The sequence below is a fragment of the Dicentrarchus labrax genome, unplaced genomic scaffold (genome assembly GCF_905237075.1).
Source record: "Dicentrarchus labrax unplaced genomic scaffold, dlabrax2021, whole genome shotgun sequence".
NCBI classification, from domain to species: Eukaryota; Metazoa; Chordata; class Actinopteri; family Moronidae; genus Dicentrarchus; species Dicentrarchus labrax.
This window is the reverse complement of record NW_026136719.1, coordinates 951596-971851: the sequence shown is the minus strand read 5'-3', so window position 1 is coordinate 971851 and position 20256 is coordinate 951596. Positions and strand designations below refer to the sequence as shown.

The window sequence follows — 20256 nt, the reverse complement described above, 5'->3', positions numbered from 1 at the left end:
GACATATGATTGTTACACACTGTTTATAATGAAACAGCTCTTCTCTCCCAATATCCACGTTGAATTCTGTGCATTCAGAACACCTGTGATCATTTGGACTCACATTATCAGCTTCTTGACGAGTGAACTCAAGGCCGATTTCCTCAGGAATCTTTTTTTTATTATAGACATGTATTTATTGAGTTTTAACAGTTTAAAAAACTAAATGTTAATACATTTAACAAAGCATATAACAGTCAAACTATAAAAGAATCCACTCCCCCCACCCCAAAGGAAAAATAAATAGTTAAAAACAAAACGAAAAACTGGGTAACAACATTACATAATCATACACAGCTAATCATCACATGGTTAAGGTATCGACAGTTAGGGACATTTCGCCTTCAAGTTTCCAGAGTTTCCTCAACTTCACAGTTCTCCAAGAAGGCAAGAAAGGGATTCCAGATCTCTGAATTTGGTTGATTTCTTTTTCATTGTGTATATTAACTTTTCAAGGACAAGGCATGTTGATAGTTCTTTCAGCCAGCGACCAACAGAAGAGCTCTTGACGTCTTTCCAACAAAGAGAAATCAAGCGTCTAGCCTGTACTAAACATAAGTCAGTGATTTTCCTCTTTGCTGTTTAACATACAGTCCTTTGGATACAAATTAAGAATGAAGTGTAGGACAGTCAGGTTCTGGATTCAAGGTCATCAGAGAAATACATTTTATAACTTCATTCCAGAGGCAGTCAACATTGCATTTAACACAGATAAGAAATATTTGGATTCATCGTATTCAGTCTTTCTGGAGTTACATAAATTCTTATAATCCAATTATATTGAAGTTTGAGATGGGTATTTATTAGAGATGTCCGATATTATCGGCTGATATTCACTAAAAAATCTAATATCGGGAATTATCGGTATCTGGTTTTTATAACCGATGTTTGTTCTGTAGGCTTCAGCATTTCCGAGCCTGCATGAACGCAGCATGGGACGTTTACCGGCTTGCGCTAGATGACGTATAACAACAACAACTACACTAGACTGGTTGGTTGCTAACTGTGGCTAACAAGCAAACAATTTAAAGCTGAATGATTTTAATATTAACACAAAATAAGTGCAATGCACCTTAAATATTTCACCCTGCTATGAGCTGTTCCTTAACCAAACTAACAATTGGCTTAGAATTTACATTAGCACTCCTTCAGGTGAATAATACAATTAAACACATTAACCAAAGCTAGTGCTTAGCTAGCGGTTAGCGTTAGTACTCTTTTCAGTATTAATACAATGAAAGTTGAAGTTGTTCTCTTATTTTGCACAGACAGTGTTTACATTTGGAAAGCCATGTTGCATTTATGTATGCATCGAGTGGGGCATCACAATAAAATGAGGCATAATGTGTTAATTCCACAATAGGAGATATGTTATGTTGTTACAGTTTTGGTGTAAAAAGACTGCAGATATTGATATCGGATGATATCGTTATCGGAAATTGACAATATCGGAATATCGGATATCGGCAGAAAAGCCAATATCGAGCATCCCTAGTATTTATTGGTAGGAGTTGTGCTCTAGAGCACACCTCTCTCCAGTCCTCCTCAGATATATTTTTGGAAGTCATTTATCCGTTGAGTTTTCTTATGCTCAGTAGAGTCTTTATGGTTTTTCATCAGAATGTTAGAGTAAGGATATCTGACCCTTGCCAATACAATTATTCACTGCTAGGTTTTCTAACATGGACAAGGGGGTTTGTATATAGGAGTGCATCTGTGCATAAACAAAACTCCTCAACTGTAAATATTTAAATAAATGTGTCCGAGGTATATCATATTCATTTCTAAGATCCTCAAATGAAGCTAGTTTGCTTTCCTTATATAGATCCATAACTTTACAGATGCCCTTTGTTGCCCACATTTTAAAACCTTGGTCTTTTTTTCATTCCCCTATATTGGTGAAAAGCCTGAAAACACCAAGTTAGATTCACCAAGAAATGACTGTACATTGTGCCAGACATTAATTGTGTTTCTCACAAAGGGGTTATCAGTGAGCCGCTTCAGTTTTTTGACAGATGCAGAGTATAAATAAGTGGCAAGTCGCTGGCCTTTAGTGCAGATACTTTCAATTTGTACCCATGGTAAGTAAGGTTCAGGCGAAAACCAGTACATTGCAGCTCTAATTTGAGCAGTCCAGAAATACCATTCTAAATTGGGTAATTGTAACCCTCCTCTCTCATAAGGCAGGTAAAGAAGTGACAGTCTCAACCATAACCTTCTGTTATTCCAAATAAACTTTGTAAGTAGTTGCTTCATTTTTGAGAAGAACTGTGGCGGCGGGGGTAAAGGGGTGGATTGATTGGACCTTGATTACATTTATACATCCTAAAAGGGAGATTGGCATTGATGACCAGCTATTCATGGATTCAGTTACTGTAGAAATCATAGGATCATAGTTACAGGCTAGGAGGATTTTGTTTCGTTTACTTTAACATTTTCCAAATGTGTCAATTAAGTTAGTCAGATTAAGAATTGAGTTATCTAGGTCTGTTAGAAGTTAAAAGGTGTCATCAGCATACATTACAATGTTCAGTGTCCGATACTTTTATACCTGAAATTGAGGGACGTGATCTCACCGCAATTGCAAGCAGTTCCATTACTAAAACAAATAGCATTGGCGAGAGAGGGCACCCCTGACGGGTACCTCTTGTGGGTTTGAAAGGAGATATTATATAGTTGGTGGAGACCTCTGCCATTGGGTCAGTATAAAATGTCTCAATTCATTTTCAGAAGTAGTTACCAAAGCGAGATAACACATCAAATAAATAGATTCGGATGAATATAATATTTTATAGTAGATGGAAAAAGTATCATTAATTTCTGTGGGTCTGTTGTTATTGCTCTACTCTGAAGGAGAAAAAGGATACCACATTGGTATGTCCGATTGATACCAAACTTGGGTCCATAGTTCCACATGTCTTCCTTAGGCATCTTGCACAGTTTCATGCCATCACCACAAGGTGGCGCTCTTTAAAATGAAGAAGTTTATATCTCTACAACGGTATGTGTGATTAAGATGAAACTTGGTACGATGCTTCCCCCTGGCTCCCTGAGGCTCGCTAAAAAATGTGTCAACAATCTAGTGGCGGTCTGGTGGCATGGTAAATCACTGTGCGGAGACCGTAATAGTTATGAATATGAAATTCACAGGGCACGTGTAGAGTAGTGCCTGAAGCTCACATACCAAAAATCCTGTTCGTAGCGCCCCCTACAGGATAAAAAAAAAAAACAGCAGCCCCGGCGCCACGTTTCACTGATATGTACAAAACTCGGTTGGCACGTGTAACATGCCGGGACGTACAAAAAAGCCTCTTGGACCCATACCCGAGACCCCACAGGAAGTCAGCCATTTTTATTTCAAGTTTCAATTTCAGCGAACTTTTCGCGTTGTATTTGAACGAACTCCTCCTAGGGGATTTATCGGATCTACTTGAAAATTGGTCAGTACAGTCAAAAAAAAAAAAAAGCGCCGATTAAAAGTTGTGCTATTTGTGACTGTACGTTAAAGGGCGTGTCCGTGGCGTTCCCTCAAAGTTGGCCAGGTTGAATCGAATCTCAAACTGTGATGCTATTTCCGGCATTTAAGGGCTTCTGTTTTAACTAACTCTAATAACTAACTAATTTTATCAGATTGACTTCAAATTTGATCAGTTCAATCTACACACATTGGTTATCAAAAGTTGTGCTATTTCTGACTGTATGTTTAACCGTGTGCCCGTGACGACGTGTCGAATTCCACCGATTGGCCATCAAACAGATAGTACTCATATCTTCAGTGTACAGTCCCACCCTGAACACGTCCTCATAACTTCAGCGTACATGATCCAATCTCAATGAAACTTCACGTGTTTGATAACAGTCCCACCCTGAACACGTCTACATGACAATATTCAGACATAGTGATAGCGCCACATACTGGCAACAGGAAGTATCACGTTTAATACTTTCATGTTCTACTCCTAGCAGGATGATCAGATCCAGCTGAAATTTACTTATAAAATGCAAAACACATTGTTGATGATGTGTTGACTGTGGTGAGGGGGCGTGTCTGTGGGGTGGCGGGAAATTTTGATGGACCGCCACAAAACACGAATTCGCTATAACTTGAGTGTACATTGTCCAATCGGCTCCACACTTTAAATGCTTGATAACAGTCCCGCCCTGAACACGTGTACATGACAATATTCAGACAGTGATAGCGCCACCTACTGGCAATAGGAAGTAAGCGCTGCATGGCGATTTTGAGCTGATTAATGGGAGATTTTCATGTTGTGGTCCTTACGTGTTTCGACGGCAGGCGACGCGGGTGCAGCACGCCCCGAGTTGCATGGAGTGCGAGATCCCGCCCAACGCTGCTTGCAGCTTTAATTCTTGTTTTATTTTTGTGGAGCCGTCCAAAAAGGCCTCTCTTTCCAATTAAAAATTGCAAGAAATTTGAATCAGAAATCCATCTGGGATGAAATCTCCAGATAGGAGTGCCTTTAACTACTCCTTATATACACAAGTGAAGTAGGAGATAGGTCTGACAGCAGTATGCTGTTATAGTTACATTCTATCACAGAGGAGAACATAGAGCTGGAAATCAGGAAATAATCTATATGCGAGTTTGACTTAAATTGGGGAGAATAACAGGGGAATTCTAGTTTATCTGAGTTCAATCTCCTCCAGGGGGTCACACAAGTTCAGATCTATATACTGTAACAGCTTGTTCCTACTTTGTATAAGAGAAGAGTCCATCCCAGGTACCGGTCCAATTTAGGGTCTAAAGTGCAGTTGAAATCACCTGCTATAAAGAGCCTTCCCTGGGAGAGAAGCAATTAATAAAAATTCATTTTTAAAGAATTTGGGATCGTCATTGTTTGGGGCATATACATTAATCATGTTTATCTTTCCATTTATCAATGTACCCTGGACAATCAGGTACCTACCCCCTATGTCACGGATGACGTTGTCCACTTTAAAGGGTATCGGGAGAACAAGAACAGGGTCTGAAATGATGGCAGATGTTAGTAAAGCCAACAAACTATTTTTATTTTAAATACATTTATTTTGGTGTCTCTAGTATCTAACCCGGTAGGACCTCAGGTACCAAGGTTAAGATCTTGAGTCTGACCTGTAGACCTTTTAAAATAGTTTGTTGGCTTTACTAACATCTGCCATCATTTCAGACCCTGTTCTTGTTCTCCCGGCCACCAGTTGTCCTCTTTGTGTTCCTCCCTTTCCTCATCACCTGACCAACTAACTACCTACCTACAGACATGATACTGACCCTACCCGATTGTCCATAGTTTAAAAATATTAAGATGACGACCCACGACCTGGAACCTGCAAAGGAAAGCAGAGAAGCAGAAAACAAAGAGGCACCTTGACACAACGTTACAAAAAGAGGTGAGGCCATAAAAACTTAAAAGAACGAAAATTGCTGACTTTTTTTACTGACTCTGTGCCTTTTCAACAACTTCTCCATGTAAAAAGATTTGAGAGGTCTAGGTGCAGTGGTTTTGGATCTGGACCTTGTCCAAAGTGGTCTATGTGCTGAAAAAAGTGTGAAATGTGTCTTTATTGCATTTTCACAAATAGAATAAAAAGGTTTCACAAATCAGAGACTGTGTTTTTATGAATCTTCAGGGTCTGTACATCAATCCAGTCCAGATTTGAGAGGTCTAGGTGCAGTGGTTTTGGATCTGGACCTGGTCTAATGAGGTCTTGGTGTAAAACAAAAACGGTGAAATCTCCCCTTTAGCATTTTCACAAATAAAATAAGTTTCACAGATACAATCGTAGGTGTCAGGCAAAGCTGATGTCTTACCTAAAATGTCTAAAACTTTTTCACATTAAGAAGTGTCACAAAAAAACAGACAATCAGTGGACAAACAGTCGCACTGCACAATAAGTTAATTTCCCCTTAACTTTCCCCTAAGTGCCGAATCGGAGGCTGGCGAATCGGAAGACAACTTCAGCGTTGTGCCAACTTCACCAAACCTCTAACATTCCAGGATGTAAACTTTAGATTTAGAAAACAAAGTATGAACAGTTTCAACCAGGCCATATATGTAATAGGAAGGAATGATGTAAACTGTAATCTTGTTCTTAAAACAATTGGATGTCGTACACACACACACACACACCTCTAAACTAAGGTGTTATTTATAACTAAACTAATCCCAGTACTGTCTCCCCAAACGAGACGCCAACTGATCCACTAACAATGAGGAGCAGTTATGAACTGATGAACCACACAACAAACAACCCCCCCCCGTGACAATCGACTTAATGCAATAAGCAAACAAAATATACGATATGTATATGCGTCTGGTGTGTGGGATTAAAACTACATCAGCGTATAGTGACAATCAGGTGCAGCCGGGTAAAGCATAGTTAAAGTGTGCATGAGACAGACAGTACCTTTTCTTAGTAGGTGAAAAACAAAGTTCAAGTTAAATGTTCACGTCGTCTGCAGCCGTTGAAAAGTCCAGTCAATGACGGAGGTCATCCCAGTGTAATCCTGCTAGCTGTGGCCAGCCTGCTAGGTTTCCAGTTCTTTGATGAGCGACTCCACACCTGCAGGATCAGCAAACACGCAAGGTTTCCCTTTGTGGAACAGCCTGAGTTTAACAGGGTTAATTCAATTTTATTTGTATAGCGCCAATTCATAACAGAAGTTATCTCAGAACACTTTTCAAATAGAGCAGGTCTAGACCGAACTCTTTAAAACATTAATTACAGAGACCCAACAGTACCACCATGAGCAAGACCTTGGAGACAAGGGCAAGGAAAAACTGCCTGTTAAAAGGCAGAAACCTAGGACAGATCCTCCGGCTCTAGGTGGGTGGTCGTCTGTCTCGACCAGGGGGGGGGGAGAGAGAGAGCGAGAGAGCGAGACGCACAGCAACAACAGTATTGGCAATGGCAATCTAGCAGGACCATGGCAGGAGGCTCCACCAGGATCCATGAGAACCTGCGAGACGAGAAAGCACAAGAACTCCGGGGAAGAAGTGAAGTTAGTAACATGCATTAATGGGACATGAATGAGTGCAGAAAAGAGAGGAAGGGAGGAGCTCAGTGCACCATGGGAAATCCCCCGAAATCTTTCTGGCCGCCTGCATGACTCGGATCTTGTCTCAGAAGTTTAAAAACTTCAGTATCATGACTTGCGGAGCAGAGGATTGTGGCACACCTGGTAGTCTGAGATCTTTCGATAATCAGCGGGGCAGGAAAAGTCTCGGGTCCCAGGACGTCGGGTAGCCACTTTTCCAGTCTGTATTTGAAGACCTGGGAATGAGAAGGGGCTGTGGTGTGTGTAGGAGAGACCATGGTGGCCACTACACTCTTGAAAAATGTAAAAGACCCCATCTACAGTCAGTGTTTGATTGTCAGCTTTGGGCTACTGTAGAAACATGGCGGTTCAACATGGCGGACAAGGAATAGGTGGATATAGGTGGTCAGCAGGTGGGTGAAAAGACTGAATTTTAAATTGCAAGAAAGTTTTTTTCTGCAGATAAGGAGGCAGAGGAAGAGGAGAGAAGACACTGATAGGTGAAGAGATCCTCAGGGAGTTTGGATTTCAACCATTTTCTTTGAGCTGCACGTAAGGTGGTTCTGTCAGCACACACAGAGCTGGAGGGGACGGACGAGCCTGCAGAGAGGTGAGAGGACAGAGAGAGTCCAGAGAGGAGGACGAAGTAGAGAGGAGAGAGTCAGGTGAGGGGAGAGCAGAGAGGACAGCTCAGGTAAGAGAGGAAGGAGACAAGGAGTGAAGGATGAGGCAGATAGGGACAGTATGTGTAGAAGAGAGAGCTCTGAGAGAGGAGGAGATGAAACAGCGCTCAGAAACATGAGGAGGAGTTACATAATATTAACATATATAGTATAATATATAGTAGAGCAGTTCCTGGTGGATAACTGAATCCATCAGGTTTCAACAAAACATCAGAATCTGTCAAACAGTGAGTACACTGTCCTACGAAGCTCAAACACTCACTCAATATTTGTTTCAGTTTACTTAAAAACACAATCTGACTTTTTTTTTTTTTTTACATATAAAAAAAAATACATTGACAGAAAGGTGTAATTTTCAATAAAAACTACAAAATACATAAAAACCAAAGATGACTTAATTGTATTTCTGAGTGGTCGTTGGTGCTTTAAGGTTTTAGAAAGTCCTTTTTCTGTTGATGTGTTTGCTCTGATGAAGGTCTGAGTGACACAAAGCTTGTTAAATCGAAATCTTTACTTTCCGAAATAGATGTTATTTTGCCTGCAGGGTTTGTTTTGTACATGGAGAAGAAAACGCTGTACGATGGTTGAACCAGACTGACAACTGAAAGAGACAAAGATCTCTCTGAGCAACAGTTCAGTGAGAATATAAGAAATCAGCATTTGTTGGTTAAACTGGAAGCTTTCATCAAACTGTGCAGATTTAAATGAGAACAGGTTCCTGTTTCTGTGTAATTAAGAGACGTGTTGCTTTAGCAAAGCTATTCTTAAAACTTCAACACGTTCGGTCTCTGGTTAGCACTGTTCAAACCTTTGAGCTTAATGTGTGTATGTAGTGAAGAAAAAAAACATGTTACAATAATTTATAATAATGAACTGAAATCTAAAAAGTCAAATCACTGCCTTTCTGACATTAACCTTTCCACTACATATAAAAAGACCTTTGTTCAGCCTCACCCAAATGTGTTCATGATTTTATCACTTTATTATCTGTCCTGTTATCTGTCCTTCTCTGCAGTTGAGCTCCAAGGCGAGGTCCCGACAATGTTTCTGATGATTCAGATCAACTCAACTCTACTGACTGACTTATCTGTCTTATTGGACTGTCTCTCCTGAGGTTTGTTTAATTTATATCTAATGGTTTAAAGAATAGGGTCACATCTATTGTCCATATGTAATATTAATAGATATTGGTTGATTATTTTCCTTAATGACGAGTTTTGATGTTTTTCTTCTCGTTACCATAAAAGCAGAGTTTGTTTGAGTCGTAGCAGCAGGTAGTTGAAGCAGTGTGTTGTAGCAGCCACTAGAGAGGAGCATTGTACAGGTTTTAATCCTGACAGCAGCAGCACAGAGCAAACTGAAGGAGTCTTACTGAGGTGATTATCCGCAGTTTACAGGTCAAAATAAACTCTACAACTTTATTCTGAATTAAATTATTGACAAAACAAAAGAGGGAATTTAACAATCGTTAGCTATTATGAACATAAAGCAGCAAAGATGAGCAGAAACAGCTGTTTTGTAAAGAGCGGTATGAACTAGGGATGCACCGATCCACATTTTCTCACTTCCATTCCAATCCCGATACCTGAATTTGGATATCGGCCGATACCGATACTGTTCTGATACCAGAGCTCTGTTTTCTTTATTATTATTATTATTATTATTATTATTATTATTATTATTATTATTATTATTATCATCATCATCATCATCATCATTGTTGATTTTAAATGAGATAATATGAAGAAACTCAACAGGCAAGTATGATAAGTACGTATGTATGCATGTATGTCCCAAAAGGCAACTTGAGGTAAGTATAAGGTAGTCAGACTAAAAGGAAGTCAGAAAAACAGGAAATCCTGTTAACAGGAAAAATCCCATCCTGAAAACAAATATGCAACTGTAAGGGTTTCAAATTTATTGTCATGTCAATATTTATTAAATTCCCAAAATGTCAAATATTTGAGTCTTGAAATATAAGAAAAGTAATTAGTGTAAACATCACACACTTTGTTTCTGGAATGACTCCAGAAGTGATTCCTGACAGCTCGCCTAAAAAAAAATCCTCATGCGGTTTCATGTGGTGCTTTTTTAAATGTTTGATTGCGTTCGTAGTGTTGTACGACGCGAGGGAGCTGAATTACGGCTTTGCAAACATTGCATTTTGCTGTCTTGCTCTGCGTTTCCAGTGTAAAGTATTTCCACACAGCGGACATGTTGGCTAGCCACAATGCTGCTCAATGCTATCCTGCTAGCTGGCTGCAAACAGCGGAGGCGTGTCTCATAACTGTCTCATTGAGCCGCCCCTCTGTTCAGATAATCCATTCCACAGTTTGCAGCCAGCTAGCAGACCGGCCAGCAGGAATCACCTGTGGAGTCAGTCAGCAGACAACGTTAAAGTGCAGACATGGCTCATGGATATCAGAAATCTGCGCAGGTTGGATCGGGAAATTCCGATACGTGAATTACGCTGGTATCGGTCCCGATACCGAATCGGATCGGCCCCATCCCTAGTATGAATATATAGTATATTCATCCATAAACAACAAACAGTATCTGTCCAGGTTGTTCTGGTTTCAGTCCACACTGTCAATCTCTGATGTACATTTGTAGATGAATTTAATTTAGTAATTTATTGATGGATACATTTATATTTACAGTATATCAGTAAGACCCTGATAACAGATATTATGTGCATGATTGATTTGGTAATTGGAAAATGATTTGTTTGCAGTTGTGTTTTAACATATTATAGAGCTTTAGTGACACTAGGCGATCCAACTGAACTTTATTTACAGTGTCAAATGAAAGGAAAAAGATACAGTATGTTAGTTGTGTGTCTGGCAGCCTCTGTCAAGTGGCCCTCACTTTTGTGAGGTTTGACATGCAGTTACCCCCACTTGAAAGGGCAGCTTGCTTCAGAAGATTTTTTAACTGGAATTCACTCAATGACCAAGATTCATCCTTCTCTTTTCTTTTATTTGAAATTTGTCAAGGCCAATAGCAGGTGAATAACCTTAAATACAAACACTCTTTAAGAAAATGTAGAAACCATAATGAATCACCATAATCCAAACTCAAGGACTTAATTTATTTAACTACTAGAAATTAATCACAAATATAAGTAGTAAACCAACATTTAAAGTACCCCAAATAAATTAACTAAATTTTGTTACTGTTAAATGATGATTTCAACTTAATGATCTTTAGCAGCTTTTAAATACATAAATGACATTTATCAAGTTACTTTCACCTTGAATACTTTTTAAGTACACCACATTTCTTAACTTCTTAACCCATATATAAATTATATCACATTTTAACTTTCGTTTAAATCACAAGACTTCTTAATACATCACATTTGAACCTAAATGAACTAAATGAAAGCTCACCGGCTCCTTCTTTCTTGATTGAAATGAGCTTTAGTCCTGCAGTCTTATTTCCCCAAGTCCAGTCTCTCCAACCACATGCTGCTTCCTCCTACCATGCTGTGAGTGAATGTCTTTAAACCCCTGATCACCAAATTTGTTTCACCTGGTGCACTCAGTCTGCTGCCTTCAGGCTGGGAGACACACCTACACCTGATGTATTCAGCCAGAGAGGGGCACAGCCTGCAGCTCAACTTAACAGCAGCAGTCCATCAGAACAGCCTCAATGCACCTTAGCTATGATTCTACAAATCTCTGGAAGTCTGCTGGAGGGATAGATCAAGAAGAAGAAGAAGAAGAAGATATACTTTATTGATCCCCTAGGGGAAATTGTTCTTTTCACTCTATTTTTTATACACACGCAGGCTGAAATGCACACTTCATGCACTTGTGGACATGCAAACAGGGAGAGAGAGATGGTGCAATGTTACCCACACCCCATGAGCAGGCTCGGGGTTAGGTTGCCTTGCTCAAGGGCACGTCGGCAGCGCACAGCAGGTGAAACTGGCACCTCTCCAGCTACCAGTCCACACTCCATATGTTGTGGTCTGTGGGACTTGAACCGGCAACCATCCAGTTCCAGCGCCAAGTCCCTACACACTGAGCTACTGCCTAACAAATGTAGCTCCTGCCATCCGAGCCCCGACAATAAGTTCTCTTTCAAAGTCACTGAGATCTTTTCTTCTCGTCATCTTGATACAAACTCAGAATCAACTGGGCCTGCTCAGCATTTTGTAGACCACAGAGCATGAATTAATGAATGAATGAATGAAGATTATTTGATGATTTATTATGATCTTTTTTTGTCATTATTATTAAGTAACATTCTGGCATGTTAACCACCATCTAACAGCAAACAACATAAACAACCAAACATATACACCTTCCACAAATAACATTCAAAAACACATCTCACAATAAAAATATAACAAATAGACAAACATATAAACGCAGTCCAATATACAAATCCAAGAAGCCCAGAAGTCTGACTTCATTAGCGTGATTGGATGTTAATTGCTCTACATTCATTATGTTTCTCCTTTATCCAGGTTTTCCTTTAATATGTCACCTGTCTTTATATAACAGTGCTTAACAGAAACATCAGCAGGGTGGACTCCATGAAAGGTTATTTGTGGCATCATTAGAAATAAAATGGTTCCTTCTATCATCCAACTATATTGTCATCATATATTAATATATATATATACACTAGAATATGAGTGGAAATGTGAGGGTGTTTGGACATGATATTACCACATACATAAACAACAGACAGATAAATAACAGGTTGAACAGCAGAAGAGAAGTGAACTAACAAACTGTCTACCATTTTATCCAGTTCAGACTGAGTGATGGACTCTGAATCCAGCAGACCGATGGAGGTGGCGGCACTCGGTCGACCTTTCAGCCTTGGGATGTTGTACGACTGCCGCAGTGATTCACTCATCACTGGTAAAGATTCACATTTAAAGAAACTTAATGCATCCGACCAAACTGTCAGTATTTAAAGTCATATTCAGTTAATTAAAGTAATTAAACAGCAGTGTTTGTGTTCTGAAATAACGTTTGAAGAAACTTCTTTCTACCTAGTAACATCCCAAAATCATCATCATCCAACAGTTTATTGGCCTGTTCCCAACTCACTGACTGCATTTGACTTATGTTAGTCTGTTTCTGGAGGCTGAACTTGAGTTTTACTTCCTTTGCAGGAATGACATTGTGGGATCGCAGTGATCTGAAAAAAGATATTGGAGAAAGACCACAGAACTATAATGACTTTGAGATAGTTGCATCTGAATCAATTGAGGACAAATCTTCAGCATTAAATGTTGAAGCATCACTGAAAGCAAGTTTCTGTAGTGGACTCATAGAGGTTGGTGGATCTGCCAAATACCTGAAAGATAGTAAGACTTCAAAAAATCAGGCCAGAGTAACACTGACGTACAAAGCTACCACAAAGTTTCAGGAACTGTCAATGGATCATCTTGGAAGAGACAATGTGAAGCATCCGTATGTCTTTGATAAAGGATTAGCAACACATGTAGTCACAGCTGTTCTTTATGGGGCACAAGCCTTCTTTGTCTTTGACCGTGAGGTGTCTGAACAGGAAGATCATCAAGACATTGAGGGTAACTTGAAGGTGATGATCAAAAAGATTCCCACCATTGCTATAAAGGGTGAAGGTTCACTGAAAATGGAAGACAAGGACAAAGCAAATGTTCAGAAATTCTCCTGCAGGTTCTATGGAGACTTTTCCATTCAGAAACCTCCTACAACTTTTCAGGATGCAGTACAAATCTACCAAAGTCTGCCACAGTTGCTGGGAACTAGCGGAGAGAACGCTGTACCAATGAAGGTCTGGCTGTTGCCACTCGCTAGTTTAGATTCTTCTGCTGCGAAACTCGTCCGTCAGATAAGTATAGGACTAGTTCAGCAATCACAGAGTGTCCTGGAGGACTTCAGTGAGCTGGAAATGAGGTGTAATGATGCACTGAAAACCACCACTGCACAGCAGTTCCCACAGATTGGCAAAAAACTTAAAACCTTTAAAGAGATGTGCTCTGAGTTCAAGCTGGAATTCCAACAAACCTTGGCAAAGAAACTTCCATCAATCCGAGGAGGAGGAGAAGAGGAGGCTGTGCTCGCAGAGATCCTGAAGAAGAGACATTCTTCTCCTTTCAACAGCAAAGACCTGAACGAGTGGATGGACTGTAAAGAGAGAGAAATGTACACTTTAAAGTCTTTCACCAACATAATGAAAAACACCAAGATTGTCCCGTCTCAAACAGACCTGTACAAGGAAAGTCTCAGTGTAGATTATTCAGTGTGTTTTGTTTTCACCTCACTGGGAAGTGATGAACCGTTCCTCTCAGCTTTATCAGACTACTTAAAAGGACAAACCAAACCAGACGACCCTCAACATTCACATACTCATGATGTAGAGAAGGAACAATGGTATTCCTCAAAAGAAGTAGCAGATGCAATGAGAAACAAAGCAAAGCTCTTCAGTGACTTTGCAGAGGCCAACAAGGAGAACAAGAACATTAAGTTCTTGATAGTTGGTTCAACAAATGAGGCAGAGAAAGGTTCAAGCATCTACCTTTATAAAGATGGCTTTTCTGTAAGTGAGAACTTTGAGCCGCCTTCAAAGCCTGAAACAGTGACAGTCAGCGACATAAACCACAACAGTGTGACACTGAAGATTTCTCCACCCAGATTTGGAGCAGAGAACATCACCTCCTACTCTGTTGAGTACTGTGTCAGTGGAGAGGATGGATGGCAACAACAGACAGCATCAAAAGCTGAAGAAGTCACAGTGAGCGATCTGAGTCCTAACACAGAGTATATGTTCAGATGCAGAGCAGTGACCTCAGTAGGTGTTGGACCAGCCAGTGTAGTCAGTGGTTCCATTAAAACCTTACCTTGCAGCCCTCCTGGAAAACCTCAAGTTGAACCAAACTCAATTGAGATATCAGTGAGCTGGGAGAAACCTGCTGAGTGTGGACAAGATGTCCAGATACAGAGCTATATCGTGGAGTACGCCAAAACAGACAACGGGATGAAAGAGGAAGATCTCCAATGGAACCAAATGATGTCGAAGGCTGAAAACAGGATCATTTCAGAGCTTCAGTCAGAGACAGAATATGTTGTCAGGGTCAGATGTGATTGTGGTGCAGCTGGAAGAAGCAAAGAAAGCATCTCTGTTAATGTCTGCACAACAACAATTACACATCTTGCAGAATTCCTCAGAAGTACAAGTGAAAGGTTAAATTCTGAATCACCTTCAGTTTACAAACTATTGCTAAAAGAAGAAGATATGGACATCGATGGATGCAGAAGATACAGTTTTGGCAAAGAAAGCACGAGGCAAACCCGAACAATAATGCTTTTTGGAGAGAGCGGATCAGGAAAGTCCACTCTGATCAATGGAATGATCAACTACATTGTTGGTGTAGAATGGAATGACAATTTCAGATTCAGATTAGTTGATGAGGATCAGTGGAGATCACAAGCTGAAAGCCAGACCTCTGAAGTCACAGTGTACAAAATCAACCACCAGGAGGGGTTTAAAATCCCCTTCTCTCTGACCATCGTGGACACACCAGGGTTTGGAGATACAAGAGACATAAAAAGACACGAGGAGATCATTGAACATCTATGTAATCTCTTCTCTGCTGAGCTTGGTGTCAGTGAAATTGATGCTGTGTGTTTTGTAGCTCAGGCTGCTTCAGCACAACTCACACTATCACAGAAATATATGATTGATTCAGTTCTCTCAATCTTTGGTAAAGATGTGGCAGAAAACATCAGGGTTCTGGTGACATTCGCAGACAGCCAGCGTCCACCAGTTCTAGAGGCAATCATTGCTTCAGGTGTCCCATGTCCAAAAACAGAAGACGGGCTGCCAGTTCACTTCAAATTAAATAATTCAGCTTTGTTTGCAGACAATAAATCAGCAGCAGCAGACAGCATGAGTGAGGATGAGGAAGATGAAGGCTTTGATCAGACGTGTTGGAACATGGGAACAAATAGCCTGAAGAGGTTCTTTGTTGCTTTGAATGTCACTGAGACCAAAGGTTTGACGATGACGAAGAACGTCCTCAGAGAAAGAGAGCAGCTTGAGAGCTTAGCTGAAAAATATGTGAATCAGGACATAATAGATAATCTTTCATCATTGTCAGAGGATGCAGACCAAATTGAGATGGTGATCGAGTGTTTGAAAAGACTTAAAGAGAAATCACTGGAGCCAAATCTTCTCTCAGTTCCAGAGTGCATTGACATTCTTATTGTGGGACTGAAATCTGAGGCCAGACCAGACTGGGAGAAACAAGTTCGAGACCTTAAAGAGGTAAGAGAAGAGTGGGAAGATGAAGATGAAGATGAAGTTGATGATGATGATGATGATGATGATGATGATGAAAAGATGAAGATGATGATGAAGATGATGATGATTTCATCTACTTGAGGAATCAGATGGTGATGGTGATATTAAGGATTTCATATTCACGATATATTAAAGATAGTGATGTCTGCTTGATTGAGAGGAAGTTGTAGATGAAGATGATGATAACTGTGAAGATGATGATGATGATGATGAAGATTATGATGATGATGATGATGATGATGTCATCTTCTTGATGAGGAAGATCAGAAGGGTGATGTCAATGATTACATATTCATCATATATTGAAGATAGTGATGTCTGCTTGATTGAGAAGAAGAAGATGATGATGAAGATGATGTCATCTTCATCATCATCATGAAGAAGATGTCGGTATGATTAACTCTTCTTCAGGGATTGTTTCACTCTGTTGCTATTTATCTTTCACTCATGCTCAACCTATCAGGACCTATAGACCAATGAAGGGCTAGGGATTTGGTGCCTTGCTCAAAGGCACATTGTCAGTGCCCAGGAGGTGAACAGGAACCTCTCCAGCTACCAGTCCAAACTCTGTACCGACTGGTCCGTGCTGATATTGAACAAAAACCCTCTGGTTCCCAAGTAAAGTCCCCACGGACCAGTTCACAGTGATCACAGAGGGTTTGGGCTTTTTATGAATTTATTTGATCGGACAGTTGAAGATAAACAGTGATTACAAAATCAACTAATCCAAGACTAACAAGAAATTCTCAAATATAAATGTGTCTGAGAGAAAGAAAAAGTGCTCAGTTTTCTGTTGTACAAACATATTCCAGCAGGAATTATCTGCATGTGCTGTTTAAAGGAAAACACAGATTTACTGTGAGTTCTGATAAATGTTTAAATGTGACCACAGTTTGTGAACCATTAACTTCCTGACACCATTAACACCAATGTAAAGCTTTAAGTCTGCAGCTCTGTTAACTCAACAAACCTCAACACTGAAAATGTGATTTTATTTCCTATTATGATCATTTAAATTATCTTTGCATTAAAGTTTTGGTTTTATTTTCTTTGAGGTTTAAACACATAGTTAATGTGAATGTTAATGACTTATTATACTGATGTGTTGAATTACATTTTATTGTCCTGTAGTAATAAGGTGGCTTCTACTGAATGATGGAGAGATGATGAACTGATAAACAATCAATCTAATCAGATATGTATATTAATAATGTTTCTGTCAGCAGTGTCACTATAACCTGTCCAACATCCAGTGATGAAGATAATAGACTCTGTTCAAATGGACGCTGGACTGTCTGGAACTTATTTTGTTTTTATCTTTAATCTTTGAATCTGTTTCCATTGCACCCAGTTTACATTGTTCATATATTTTACACTGGGTTATCAGCTTCCTGCTTATTTTAACATGTTTTATCTACTAGTAACTTTATTTTGTTGAAGGTTTGAAAACATGAAGACAATCTGAATCATTTGAATTACTCCTGATGTGTATTGACTTACATTATATTGTCCTGTTGGGTAATACGATGGCCCCCACTGAAAGAAATCATTCAATAATAATCAATAAATAAATGTTATAATTACAAGTGTTGTCTGTTGTCCTCTGATGTGTCAGTGTCAGTTTCTTTTCATTGTGCAGCTTTGTTTTCTCTTCCAGGACCTTTCAGCTCAGTCGTTACACTGCTGACATCCACTTCAACCCCTCCTCCTGCTTTTACTCAAGTACTCAAAGCTGTTTTAATAGTATTTACATTTTACCATACTTTATACTTTAAATCTGTGTCAGAGCAAATTATTAGTTAATTACTTACCTGACAGCTTTAGTTAGTAAAAGAAAAGGAAGAGAGGAAGTTGGACAACCTGGTAGGTGGTGAAAATAAATAAATATATATATATAGCCCTGATCAATACAAACTCTGTTTAATTTAATCACATTAAAGTCATTGACCCTGTTTTACTGTTAACCAGCATTAGAGAGAGACATAAAGCTAATGCTACCTAGCTCAGAGGAGGACAGCAGACTGTTACACAGTTTAATGTCACCAAGGCACGTTCAGGGACACTCGGAATTTACAGTGTTAAAAATATGTATTTGCCGGGGGTTTGAATCCGTCTGCTGAACAGATCCATTAATTGTTTCAACCCATCTGTGCTGCCCGTGCCATGAGTGGCATTCAGGTGCAGATGGGAGAAACGGAGGCTGCAGGGTGGACAGAGAGAGAGTTGTTGAGTTGAACCTCGGACTGGCTGACTCACCGCAGTGACAGCGGGTCAGCTGACTGTACCACTGTGTACCGGGTTGTGTAAACCGACACTGAGCTCCTCATGCAGTGATTCAACAACCACACACAGTGCTCGCCTCTGATTGGCTGCAGGAAGTTAATATGAGATTCATTTAGTAATAGAGTCTTAAACCTGCAGTCTGTGTAACAACCAGCAGGGGGCGCTAACACTCTGATAGTATGGAGTCTTATGGCGATCAATGAGCTCAGTAAACAGTTTCCTGATGAGTTTCTGGTCTCAGTCTCTAGTTTCAGTCTTCTTCCATACAGCATGATGTTCATTTAGTAACTGATGGTCCCATTTAGAGTAAAACAGACCATAAAGCAGGGTATGCTTTAGGGCGGGGCTACCTTGTGATTGACAGCTCATTCTCAGTGAGTGAACACCATGTAATGGGATTACTGCACATGTCAGATTACATCAAGATCCGGAAAACATTATTAAAATATTAATCTCACACACACACACACACACACACACACACACACACACACACAGATATTTACATTGGAGTGAATAAAAATATGTTCACATAAAACAGTAAACTGAAAAAGAAAATGTTTGGAAAAAAAAGAACAGGGTTCTCTGCATAACAACAATCAGACAGAAAGTCACATGTTCACATTTCAAAACTCTGCCATTCAAAATGACACTACATGAGCTGATCGGCCAATATATGAGTCACCTGACCAAACACCTCATTGTCACCTTCAATCAGGAAGGAAGCGCTAGAAAAACACAAATGTAAATATATCTGAATATAGCAGATGTTGAGCTTGGTGAAAAATAAAAAAATAACAACAGTGTGTGTGTGTGTTTTTGTGTCTGTCTGTGTGTGTGTGTGTGTGTGTGTGTGTGTGTGTGTGTGTGTGTGTGTGTGTTTTTTCTGTTTTTTTTTTTTTTTTTTTTTTTTTTTTTTTTTTTTTTTTTTTTTTTTTTTTTTTTTTTTTTTTTTTTTTGTGTTTTTTTGTGTTTTTTTTTTTTTTTTTTTTTTTTTTTTTTTTTTTTTTTTTTTTTTTTTTTGTTTTTTTTTTTTTTTTTTTTTTTTTTTTTTTTTTTTTTTTTTTTTTTTTTTTTTTTTTTGTTTTTTTGTGTGTTTTTTGTTTTTGTGTGTGTGTGTGTGTGTGTGTGTGTGTGTGTGTTTAAAATCTGAAGAATTTTCTACAATTGGAATTATTTTAGTATTAAAGCAAACTAAAGATGAGTGCTTTTCATTACAGTGTGTAGTTGGTTAGACAAACATCTGGTGATATGAATGAAGTGTGTTATTAGATAATGTTATATATATATACATATATATATATACACATATATGTATATATATATATGATAATATATATATATAGATATAGATATAGATATCTGAGGTATTTTGCAGTTTTGTGAATTGTGTTTAGTATTTTGATAAAACCAGACTAGTTTGCAATATATATATTATATATACAGTTAATGGTCAGGATGTATAAAATATATGATATTATAATATATCTTTCACTGTGTGTTTGTAATATAATAATAATAATAATAATAATAATAATATAATATTATATATTATTATATAGATCAGATATTTTTGCTATGGATCCATTCAGGTGTAAAATAATACGGCTGGAGGATCTGTGACTCTTTCCCTGATCAGAGGTCACATCACAGACGAGGCCGAGGTCCCCGCTGCCCCAATATCACGTTAGAGTTTACCCAATAAAGTGTTCTGATGGACCCGAACACTCCCGCTGTGAGGGGGGGGGGACAGATGGCGTGAGAGCAGAGCGGACCTCTCCTTCTTCTTCTTCTTCTTCTTCTTCTTCTTCTCCGGCTCCAACACGGCGAGACTGAAGGCGAGGTCATTCATTAAACATGGCCGTCTAAAAATAAAAGGCCTCCTCCTTTAATCTGGGCCAG

At 39.2% G+C, this 20256-nt stretch overlaps 1 protein-coding gene across 3 annotated transcripts; it reads left to right on the top strand.

Moving 5' to 3' along the window:
* The first annotated feature begins 8773 nt into the window (after positions 1–8773).
* Positions 8774–17657, top strand: LOC127351005 (uncharacterized). Of its 3 annotated transcripts, none has more exons than XM_051378125.1 (3): positions 8774–8872; positions 12531–12638; positions 12896–17657. In XM_051378125.1, the coding sequence occupies exons 2-3, from the start codon at positions 12539–12541 to the stop codon at positions 16150–16152; spliced, it is 3357 nt and encodes a 1118-aa protein (XP_051234085.1). In that variant the 5' UTR covers positions 8774–8872; positions 12531–12538; the 3' UTR covers positions 16153–17657. The 3 variants fall into 3 exon arrangements, with proteins under 3 accessions (XP_051234085.1, XP_051234083.1, XP_051234084.1); XM_051378123.1 differs by having other exon boundaries at positions 12526–12638; XM_051378124.1 differs by lacking the exon at positions 8774–8872 and adding an exon at positions 8998–9134 and having other exon boundaries at positions 12526–12638.
* The last annotated feature ends 2599 nt before the right edge of the window (positions 17658–20256 follow it).